We start from the raw sequence: 12,092 nt of genomic DNA on the forward strand, positions 1-12,092 counted from the left end.
TATTGCAATAATAATATCATCTCCCTGTGCCTATTGCCTTCTTTTAATTTTTAGCTGTGTTATTATGTTATGTGATGATGATATCAGTGTTTTCTGTGGGCATGTGTATGTTGCATCTTGGTTTGTTGATCGGGTTTTGAACTTGTCAAAAGTAAACACAGTTAAAATAGGAATTTGTTTTAGATTTGAAAAATACGTTCTCTTATGAGCAGAGAATCACGAAACCTATTGAAACAGTAAAGACCCGGACCTAGCTAAGCTCGTTTTAAAAATGGGAAAATAACGTGTAATTAATATCTCTAAACTTTATAATTTATGGGTAGGAGTCCACTTAACATATAATAACTTCGGATATTCAAGCCAGAAAAAAAAATTGGATATTCAATAAGGAATTATAAATTTTTTATTAAGATTATATTTGATAAAATTAATTAAAAAATAGGTTGATAAGTGAAAATTGAAAAAAAAAAACTTACTAACTATAAGTGTTTCGTAAAATTTTAATTGTTAAACTAATTAAAAATTATAAAATGATAAAAAAAATAATAAAATCATGATTTATTTAAAACTTAAATATATTTTTAGTCCTTCAATGAATTACATTTTTTATCCTCTAAATTTAAAATTATTCTTTTAGTCCTTCAAAATCACAAAATATTATTTTTAGTTCTTCTACACATGGCAAACCAAACATGGAATGAAAGATTCACAGTTTGTGACAACTTTTGTTAAAATATATTTTTTATTTTATATTTTAAAGTATGTTTTCGACGGTAAAAAATTATTTAAAGAACTAAAAAGAAAATAATTTATAATTAAAGGACTAAAAACATATTTTAGTCTTTATTTAAAAAGATAACAAAGAAAATGAATAAATGTATTGATGATAAAAGTGAAAGAACATATAAAAAGTAAGAAGATAATATTTTAAAAAATACTAGAAACTACTAAAAAACTTGTTTATTGAACAATCAAACAAGTTTTTCAACTAGTAAAAAAAACTAAAAATTTAGCTAAAATATCTTGTTAAACATAACATAAGTAGATTAATTAAATTTTTATTATTAAAAACTAGTATTTACAATATACAAATTGTATTTTAGATTTATATTAAGAGGTATGTTTTTAGTCTCTCTAAAATATGTGAAATTTGGAATTGATCCTGCCAAATAATTTCATCTCATTTCAGTCCCTCAAATTTCATCTCATAAAAAATAAGATCAAATTAATTTTTTGTCCTCTAATTTATTTTTTAGGTTCAATTTAGCCCCTTAATGTTTTGGGAATTTAATTTGATCATCTAATTTTTAAAATCAATACATTTATTTATAAATGTGTATTTTATGGTGATTTTTAAAAAAGAACAGAGTGTGATTTCTTACAATTTAAACTAAAAGATCAAATTGAATTGATTTAAAAAAATTAAATGATTAAATTGAAAAAAAAAACTAAATGACCAAATTAAATCTAAAAAATAAATTAAAAAACTAAAAAATTAATTTAACCTAAAAATTAGTTGATGAAAGGTACAATGTACATTTGTTATTGGTAGATAATTAATGACAAGAGTAATTGGAAAACTGAAGATATTTTATCTACATTTATATTAATGAAATATTTTTTAACGAATGTGCATAACCTTAAAAACTAATGAAATGTAGAATATATATTTGTTATCACAAAAACAGAGTATTATTTTGAAACGGTGGGGATATCGATTTTATCCTGGTTAATCATCATTAACTTGTTGTGGGCGGAGTGGAGATATTAAAGTCTAAAATTATTATGTACTACTGTTAATAAATATTTTATCCCAATTTTTTAAAGGAAATAAATGACTTCTCAAATTTTCTTTTTTAATGACGAACCAAAAGACACAAATCCTTAAAGTATTTAATAAAAACAAATAATAAAATAATGTTTTATAAAAACTAAAAAAATTACAAAAAGGATCATCAACACCTTTTAAATAGTGTCTTATATTAAGGTTCAAAGAAAATAAGAAAGAACTAAGGGAGTTGGTTAAAAGAGAGACTCCATAAAAAAAAAGGTGAAAGGAGAGATTTTTCTAAAAAACAAAAAAGAAGGTTAAAGGAGGAACATAAATTCTATCTAAAGTTTTGTAACACAAAGCTTACATTATGTAACAATCAAAATACCAAAAGGCCAAATAAATAGAATAAGGATATTCACCTCTTATTCTCTTTCAATTGACTTCTATTTCTCTATGTTTCTCTATTTACCTCTCTATCTTCACTTTTTTTTATAACATCACATATTATATCTAAGTTAAATGGTAATTTTTTTCATCCTAATTTTTTAAATCTATAATTTTGGTTTATCTAAATTTTAATTATAACATTTGATCATTCTAATTTTTTAAATTGATGATTTTGATTCTCTTAATAAATTATTAAATGATTAATTAAATTATTAAGTTAACTATAAATTAATCATAATAGTTAAATATTAAAAATTAAATAAAAATTATTAATCTTAATTTTTTACAACACTAAATTTCTTCTCTTCTACTTTTATTGTCACACTCGACTGTATTGACAATAACATTAGAATTAATAGTTTTTTATTAAAAAAATTAATGATTAATAATTTTAACTTAATTTATAATTAATTTAATATTTGTAATAATCATAATTATTAATTAATAATTTATAGAAAAATCAAAATTAAAATTTTATAAAACTAAGAAAGACAAATATTATAATTAAAAATTAAAAAAAAATCAAAATCATAAATTTAAAAAATTAAGAGAATCAAAATTATAATTTAATTTAATATGTATAATTTTTTCTCTCTCCTACGTGCACCCGCAAGAGGTTTAACATTATTCGATCAAATAAGGGTACCAACAAACATTATAAATCCATAATCTCATTCGATCTATCATTTTCTACGTGTTTAATTCTAACTTGAATTTATTTCTTTTTTCTAAGAGATATCAATATTTAAAAGTGACAATACATCATAATAAAATATTTATCATAAATATAAAACATAATTTATATGTTAAAAATGATTTATTACAGATTTTAAATATGATATAATCCATATTTAATATAATTCATAAATGTAGAAATTATTTATTTATTATAAATTATAGATGTGTAAAGTAAAGTAAACATTTATGAGGTGGAATGCACAGTAAAAGAATTAACATTAAAAAGGGATAAGAAATAAGCGTTGACAAGGTGGAGGAGATGAAACATGAAGACACACTCATCCACACCCAAATCCACTGCGTCCCCCACCACGCGCCGAGGAAGCCGCACCTCCGCTTCCCCAAATCCACTGCGACTTCTCCTCCACGCGCCCCCACGTCCCCGCCAAGAACCGCGCCCTGCGCGTTCAGTCCACGCGCCTCTGGGCCGCCAAGGTCCTCTCCTTCTCCCTCCTCTTCCGCGACCACCTCCTCCTCCGCGCCGCCGCCTTCAACCACTCCTGCGTCCTCTGCGTCTCCGCTGGCGCCGGCCAGGAGGTCGCCGCGCTCCGCCTCCTCGGCATCGACGACGTCACCGGCGTCGAGATCCTCGAGTCCCCGCCGCTCGTCCGCCGCGCCGATCCGCACAACCTCCCGTTCTTCGACGGCGTGTTCGACCTCGCCTTCACCGCGCGGTTCGACGAGGCGCTGTTTGCCGCCGAGATGGAGCGCGTGATCCGGCCTGGCGGCGCGTGCGTTGTTCTCGTGGCGGAGTCTGGGGAGGATGAGGTGAGGGAGGTTGTTGGATTATTTAGGAATTCGAGGCTTGTTAGGTGGAGTAATGTTTCTGACTGGAATGAGAATGGCCAGTGTTCTTTTGAGAACTAGAGAAAATTCTTCTTGATTCATTGCTCTGCTAATTCTTCTATTTTCATATTTTTTTTATGTATGTATATTTTTAGTGTATAATTTTGCTGATAAAATTCTTATACCGTGAAAGAATCAGAAATCAAAGTCATCAACATTGCAATTCATGATGAATACATAGTGTATGCAATTACAGATAGAAACAGTCGTGGTGATGAATGTTAAATTTGTTGACTTTTACTATAACCAATAAAAATCATATCTACCATTGTCTCTGATTAGTTGACGATGAAAAATTGTTTGCATTGACCATCCATGAAATTCTATTTGTCATTTGGTTATGTATTTTTTTTTTTATTATTATTAATATATAGGTGTGCACAGGGAAACGTTTTAGTGAACATTGTTATTGACCTATGGTTATGTTCACTTTTGCATCATCTGAATTCCGATGCTGTTTCACTCGGAAGTGTTATATTTAAAGTTTTGTTATGTGTACAATGTTGTTAAATAACCGTTGTAGCACTGTAATGTGGCGTGTTTCGCCTCCGTCTGCTATGGCAATGGTGGTGGTACCTTAGGCCGCAATGGTGCATTTATATGGTGGAATTTCGGCCTTCTGCGATCTGCAATTGATACCATTTGTTGTAACTCATCATTGAACTGGGTGGGTGAAATTTCTGTTGTTATTATTTTACCATAGAATCTTGAATGTCTGGGAATATGTGATGTTTAGGATATGCTTGAAGGATAATAGTTGTTCTTGGTGAGGTAGGATAGATGAAAGTCTGTGAGATGATACAGGTCAATGTTATGCCCGCAACTCATCATAAGACAAGACTCATAACCATCACGGATTCTGATTCAAATTGTTTTTTTTTTAAATTAAACTTGAATTATTTCTTCTACAGTTACAAGAATGATGCTTTTCTTAATTTTTTTTTCCATTATTTGTTTTATTTATTTATTAAGTTGTAGCCTTGAATTGTATGCCTTAGGGAAATTGACTTTGAACGAAAATTGAGATACTGTTAATGCTGTGCCTTTTCTATTTCATCCATCAGTGGTTCCAGCATATGAATGGTTGGTACATCATAACCAATTCTAATTGTTCTGGATATTCTGACAACAATTTGTCCTGATCCCAATTGGTTTGAGAAGTGAAATGCATTAAAAGTTCCTTTCCTGTAATTGAGTTATGAGCCTCTCGTGTTACACTGTTACCTAATGTTTTATGTGAATTATAAGCTCCTTTTAGTGGATGAAATTTTTTGATGTGGTAACTGCGACAGCATTTATTCGTGTGTTATACTAGAACATGCTGGAATAAAATGATGATTCAATCAATCGATTTTCAGCATGTTCAAGTTGCACTCAATAATTAATACCGTGTTATAGCCAAATGTCATGGATATATTTGAACAAAATCGTGATATTGACTATCGAGAAACCTAATTAGTATTTATTTATTATATAAAAGTTATCATACATTATATGATTGCAAGACTTCGCGAATGAATCGTGTTTTAGCTTTTCAACACGAATTACATGGTCATGATTGATCCTTAAGTCATGCCTTCCTATTATGTCATGTCTTTTACAGAAGCTTGACATATGTGGTTTTCTTCTGATGAAACCCCACTTGTAAGGTGCATGGATCCACATGTTACGGGGATATCTCAATTTAATTATTTTTCAGTTGTTCTTGGAACATTTTTAACGTGAGTGTTTCATGAATTATTTAAAATTAAGTGATGTTATTTAACAAGTTTTTATCAATGGAGCATATGATTTAACATTATGTTATTTAATTTATTCTTACCAATTAAATAATTATTTTTTAATTATAAAATGTAATGTGATTCAAGTTAAGTACTCATTTTAACCACCTTATCATTGGAGTAAATTTTTGTGTAAAATTTTTAAATTTATATAGCATTGTAGGATTTATAAATTTAAGATATTCAAGCAAGCATTGTAAAATGTTCTTAGTTTCTATCTTATTGTGTCAATTTTTTATATAAATTCATTCTTCTCATTTTGGAACTAGCATATGGACGTCTTTCTTAAGAGAGATGAGACTGTACGTTGATATGCTCTAGGAGATCAATAACTAACAATGCTTGTGTATCTAGTGTGGGTTGTTACCAAGTTATCCATTGCACCACTACTATTTTGCACCAAGGTTTTGTTGCATGAAGTAACACATTATCATGATCTTCTTATCACTTAACCCTTATGCTCCTCCCCTGCAACCATCTAACTTCCGTATGACTTCCTTCTATCTTCCTGTATTTGAATCAATGAGTAAATAGGATAGAGTGTAAAGGCTTATCATACTATCATTTAATTACAAAGTGGCATGTAAGCTTAGTTTGTTAATTTTTACAATAAAAAACATGACATATTTCCTATTAGTTGTTGTTGATGATGATATTTAAAAGCATAGTATCATAACTTCAGGTTTTGAACATTCAAAGAGCACATAATGTACATTAAAAAAAAATTAAAACATATTTTATAGGTTTTTAACATATTAATAAGTACACACAAATGTTCAAATAAAATATATTATAATACATAATTCTGAATTTCAATAATATCTAATTATATAATAATAATGATAGTAATAATAATAATTTAACAGTTAGAATTAAAAAGAAAACAATAAATATTACTGGTTTATTTTCATTTTTAAAAAAAACTAAAACGGTAGTATTCAACTTTAAACATTTCTTAACTGTTTCATGAATTGATTTTTAACCAGTTTTCCTCATAACTGGTTTAGTGTGTGTTTGGGAAGCAGTTGAATCCAACACCAAAGGACTTTCAGATAAAGGTTATAATATAATTGCTTTTAAATTTTGACATTGAAACACAACTTTTTCCTTTAATGTAATTTCAATGCTAATCTAAACACACCCTTAATAGTTTCTTTGAATTGGGCACTATAATTCACTTTTGTTTTTAACAGACCAACTAGCTAGTTTAGTTTGGTTTAAAGTCCAAACCGGTAGAAAAGCGAGTTTCTTGCAAATAAATGTCTGAAGTAACATGTGAAGCCTCAGTACCTCACAGTTCTTATGGGCTGCTTCATCATGTGAATCCAGATAAACAATGAATGAATTAAAATCAATACTAATAAACGATAAAAAAAAATTATGAGAAGTGTATGATTAATATTGCTTCCGTTTTTTATATTGTTTTTCTTTTAAGATAATGCATTCTTCTAAAAAAAATATTAATTACATAAATTATTTTGATAAAATAACATTTTTTGGAAAAAAAATATCCTTATTTAAAGAATTAAAATATCGTTCAGTTTATTTAAGAATTTAACTCAGATATAAATGAGCTATTGCTAGTAATTGATATTTTTTATTTATTTAAAATGTCATGTTTTATTATAAACTAAAAAATTAAAGAGACATATAATATATTAGTTATTTAATATATTTATTTTTTCTATTTGGACCCATTGGATAATCAATTTTCCCCCCAATGGCCTACTTTGCTGTTCGGGCAACATCATTGGGCTGGGGTCCGTAGGGTATCAAGAGGGTAGTCAATGATTAATGTTTTTCAACCATATTAAATTAAAACTGCAATCAACAACTATGCCACCTAGTAATTAAGGTATGACCAATTTTCAATTAGGCAAAGTAAGTTGTTATTTGACAAAAATAAAGGTGTAGTACTCTAGATAAAATTGTACACGCGTTTAAAACTTTTTTATACATACCAAATAAGCATTTAAGTAATTAAGAAATGATATGCTAGAGTATGCCTAATTAAAAAATTTCTCCAAATTGTTCAGCAGCTGGCAGATCTTCTTTTATTAATCTATTTTAAGCTATTCATTTATTTTCAAAGAGAAAAATCAAACTAGTGAAGTGTTCCACCAAAAAGTCTAACTCATTTAGTTAACAAATTGAGTGAGTATTATAAATTCTCTCACATGTATTTTTTATGTCTATGAATTAAAAAAATCTAGAGAAGTACTGTGTTGCAAGGTTTTAGAACCACCGACCTTAGCTAGAAAGTAGAGAATAGAAATGGATACTTTACCCCCAGCATCTTGGACTACTAAAACAATTCAGGAAAATCAAAAGGACCAAATAACCTTTTGTGGACGACAGTGCTTGCTTATTTTTCCTAAATTCACTTTTGCTGGAATCAATTCAATAATGCTATTTTTATAATATTCTTTTAGTTCCTTTTCGTTCCATAACTTTTTTTTTTTTACTTCATTTACTATTTTTAATTTCTTCACTTATTATAGAATATTGTGAAAAGTATTATACGACTCAGCATTTTTTTAATTTCTCTTATACATTACTTGTCCCACCCTTCTATGAAATAATATTGCAAGAATAGCATTAGTTGCTTCTAGGAGGCTTCATCCAACAGCTGCTTCTATATATCAAGAGCACAGATACCGTTCTTTTTTTCTTCTATTTATTCATATTATATAAGATACTATTCTCTTCATTCTTTTATCTAAAGCATGAAATCCTATTGGATAACGCTCCTCAACAATGAGATTACCATATGAACAGCACTACATATCCAACATGTTAATTATAAAAGTAAAACCGACATTTACCCAACATGATAAAGCTACTTTCAAAAAATAAAAAAATTATAACTCAATAACACATACCAATAAATCATCTCAAGCTCAATGTTATTGAATTGGTTATTTCCTGTAAACGATGGATTCCTGATTAAGAAAATAGCCAAAGCCAGGAATGTTGAACATGTATTTTAGTATAAAAGGTAAACTGGGTATAGTGGTCACGTCACTTTTACTTTCCTAAAAATATTGAAAGAATGATTTACTGTTATTTGAACAAATACGCAATCTCAACAGCCCCATCCTTTTCGCTTTCTCGCTGAAAAATGAGAAGTGGGAAAAAAAGAAGAAAAAAACACAGAACAGGAAACAGACTGCAGAGAGAAGAAAATGAAGGCACTCATATTCTCACAGAAGTTAGATTCGAATACTGAAAATACATAGCTATATGAGATTAGCAAACATGTAATGTCAGAGTGAAAATCAATCAGAAATCATTCTTGATATCATCTTTAAGGATTAAGTAGTTGTTATAAAATTCAACAGCCACTTTTGATTGAATGATATATAGCATAAAATTAAAACCTTTATACTATGGTGCATATATTATTTATTCTAGTTAATATGAACAATAATATAACACGAATATGAGTTGCTGCTGTTGCATTTTAGCCAATATCTATGTTCCAATATCAATCATGAACTATTTACTTCCCACTCTATGATCAAAAGAATAAAAACATTGAAGCAACTAAAGAAGATCGATACTAGTGATTAGATTAGTAACGAGTGTCCCTTCTCCTAGTAACCCGAATGTAGCAAAAAACAGCAGCAAAGATGGCAGTAACGAGCCCTCCAATGATGACGCCTCCACCTGCCACTGATCTGTCCGAAGAATGATGTTTTCCCATTCTTCGAATTTGTGGTGCCTCAGCAGCTTCGTTAGATTCTCCACTTTTCTCTTCTGATGATGATGGTGACTCTTCAATAGCTCCAGAAACTGCAACTTTATGATCACTATTCTGGTCATCATCATGAAGTTGAACTCCTGTTTGAGTTTTATGCTCAAAAGGGTTCAGCACTGTGAGTGGTGCCTGAGCCTGATCAGACTCATGAGCCTTGACATGAAGTACTAAGATCTGAGCAAGTAGCAGAACAACCAAACCAAGCCTGTTATTCATTCTTAAAGAGATTGTGTATTATTTGGTGCAACTAGTTTTTAATATTGGAAGCTGTGACAAAGTAGGATTTGGGGTGTTAGAGAGAAGAGGCTAAAAGGTAGTGAGTGTTAAAGAGAGAAAGAGAGAGTCCTAAGTGAATCTCTTATCTATGGTTACTTACATATTCTTATGGGAAACACACGGGGTGAAGGGGTTTTAAATAGAGTGGGTGTGTAGTTTTTCTATATATATAAAAAAAATCCAATGGAACGGAATGGATGGCTATGATATGATCTTGTTCTAGGGTCGAAAGTGTGGCCCTTGAAAATGGGTCCCTTGCATTATAAATTATTTATTTGTGAAAAGATGGTAAGAGTTTGGCTTTAGCATTAAAGATGAATAGCTGGCTGCCCGTCCTCTAATTCAATTTAGACTAGTGATTGTTAGGAAATAGGAATAGTTTGTTTTCAGAAATAATAAAAAAAAAAGTGATTTTTTATAATAAATTATATTAAATATTTATTAATAATATTTTGGCTTAATTGATTTCGATAGTTATAAGTAAGTGATTGTATTATAATCATTAATATATATTCAAATGAGTGAATTATCAATTTAATTCTTTTAAAATTATAATCATGAGTCAAATTAGTCTCTAAATAGTCTAAAAAATTGTAAATAGTCTCTTTATTAATATCAACAAAAGGTTGTGTTGACATGTCAAGTATCTAAACGAGAGTCAGCTGCAAAAATATGTTGTTAGAATTACGAATGCGAATCATCGTTCACAAGCTAATCCAATTAACCACGGGTTTAAGTCTAAGTGGATAGGTCAAAATCGACTCATCACAACTATAGGTTAAATATAACCTAACTCACTTTGATTAGCTTGCAATTCACTTGGGTTGAACCAACATAGTGAGCCCTTTGGCTCAGGAGTTTTTTTAAAAAAAAAAAAAACAAATATTACAACTTACTACACTAAGTAACTAAAGTAAATAACTTCTAGACCCAATTATTTTCTTTTTAATCATAATAACAGATTTTTTTTAAGCAATCATAATAATAGATATGCAACACTAGTTTTATCTTTTTATATAATATAGAATTGGAATGTGAATATTATTTCCAAATCACTAATATATATAATTGTCTATGTCTAATGAAACGCAATGTAATAAATTTGTTAAGGTTATGGTTTTCATTTAGTGCCTCAAAATTTTTATCATATCAATTTTATTTTTGTATATATCTTCTACTATGTTTTTTATTACTAGTTTTCTAATTTAAGGTGAGTCAACTTGTGGTGGGTTGATAATCTTTTGACTCATGAACAAGTGAGTCAAAAGTGTAAGTTACAAAAATGAGACATATTCATGTAAGTTAAAAAAAGTGGGTTAAAAAAATTGAGATGACTTACTTTTTTATCAACCTAAATGAATCAGATTGTTGATAACTTTTTGGTTATCAGGTTGCAATAGACTTGGTATAATCAGACAAGTCAAGAGTAAATTTGACTTTCTTATTATTCCAAACATCGTTAAAGATAATATATACAAATAGGTTAAAAAATGAGTTTTAAAAAAATCAATTTCATCCTCATTGAATTCTGTCATATACAAGAAATGTCCATCACACTTTAAAAATAATAATTTGCTTATATATTTTAAATAATCAATATTATATTACTAATTATGTTTTAATTCAAACAATATATAAAAATTGATAAATAACAACAATCATAAAAATTAAAAAAAAAATAACAATTAAATTAAACTTAGTTAAAAGTATAAATTTGATTTTGTTACTTAACCATTATTATTATTTCAATTATGTAAATGTTAATTTAATTAATTTATATTTTTAATCAAAGCACACACTTCTAATATAAACAATCCTTACAATTTTAGAGACTAATTGGTGGCTCTCTCATAATTAAATAAACTATTTAAATTCTTTTTAAAAAAAAAATAATATAATGCATCCTTTAGTCGGTATGTTTTGGATCACCCTGTAAATATAACAAAGTTTAATTGTAGCTCCTTTAGATTTGGTTTTAGTCTTGATTATTTGTTTCTAAAATTTGTCTATTTCTTAATACAAAATACATTTTCAAATATAAAACACAAAGTAGTGATTATACTTGTACAGTTAAAACTTAAAATAAAATAAACACTTTAAGATTTTGGTACTATTATAAATTAATACATAATACAATAATATATATATATATCCCAGATTTAAATCCATTAAACACAGACAGTTAACGGATATATAATAAATAAGATCGACTAGTTAATGTTTACTTTCTAAAACCAAGTAGTATGACCAAATTAAAATCAAATTTTAGTACTTTCAAGGCGGTACCGTCATTCATCACCAATTTGTTATGGTATTCAGACCAAAAAAAAAAGGTTATAAAACTAATGTGATAATCTAAAAAAATTTCCACCGGATTATGTGAACATTTTGGAAGAAGTTTATTTGTATAAATTCATTTTTCTTTTTTTATCGAGTGAGGATGTTAGCCGACAGCTGATGGTTTCATTCA

At 28.6% G+C, this 12,092-nt stretch overlaps 1 protein-coding gene across 1 annotated transcript; it reads left to right on the forward strand.

Annotated features, from left to right (window-relative positions):
* Positions 1 to 3,229: 3,229 nt before the first annotated feature.
* On the forward strand, positions 3,230 to 4,081 carry LOC100779766 (uncharacterized; the record flags this gene model as incomplete). The annotated part of the gene is made up of 1 exon (XM_026128774.2): positions 3,230 to 4,081. A coding segment is annotated over one exon (597 nt), but the record flags the coding sequence as incomplete, so codon positions are not given.
* Positions 4,082 to 12,092: the final 8,011 nt, after the last annotated feature.

This window comes from Glycine max, chromosome 6 (genome assembly GCF_000004515.6).
Source record: "Glycine max cultivar Williams 82 chromosome 6, Glycine_max_v4.0, whole genome shotgun sequence".
NCBI classification, from domain to species: domain Eukaryota; kingdom Viridiplantae; phylum Streptophyta; class Magnoliopsida; order Fabales; family Fabaceae; genus Glycine; species Glycine max.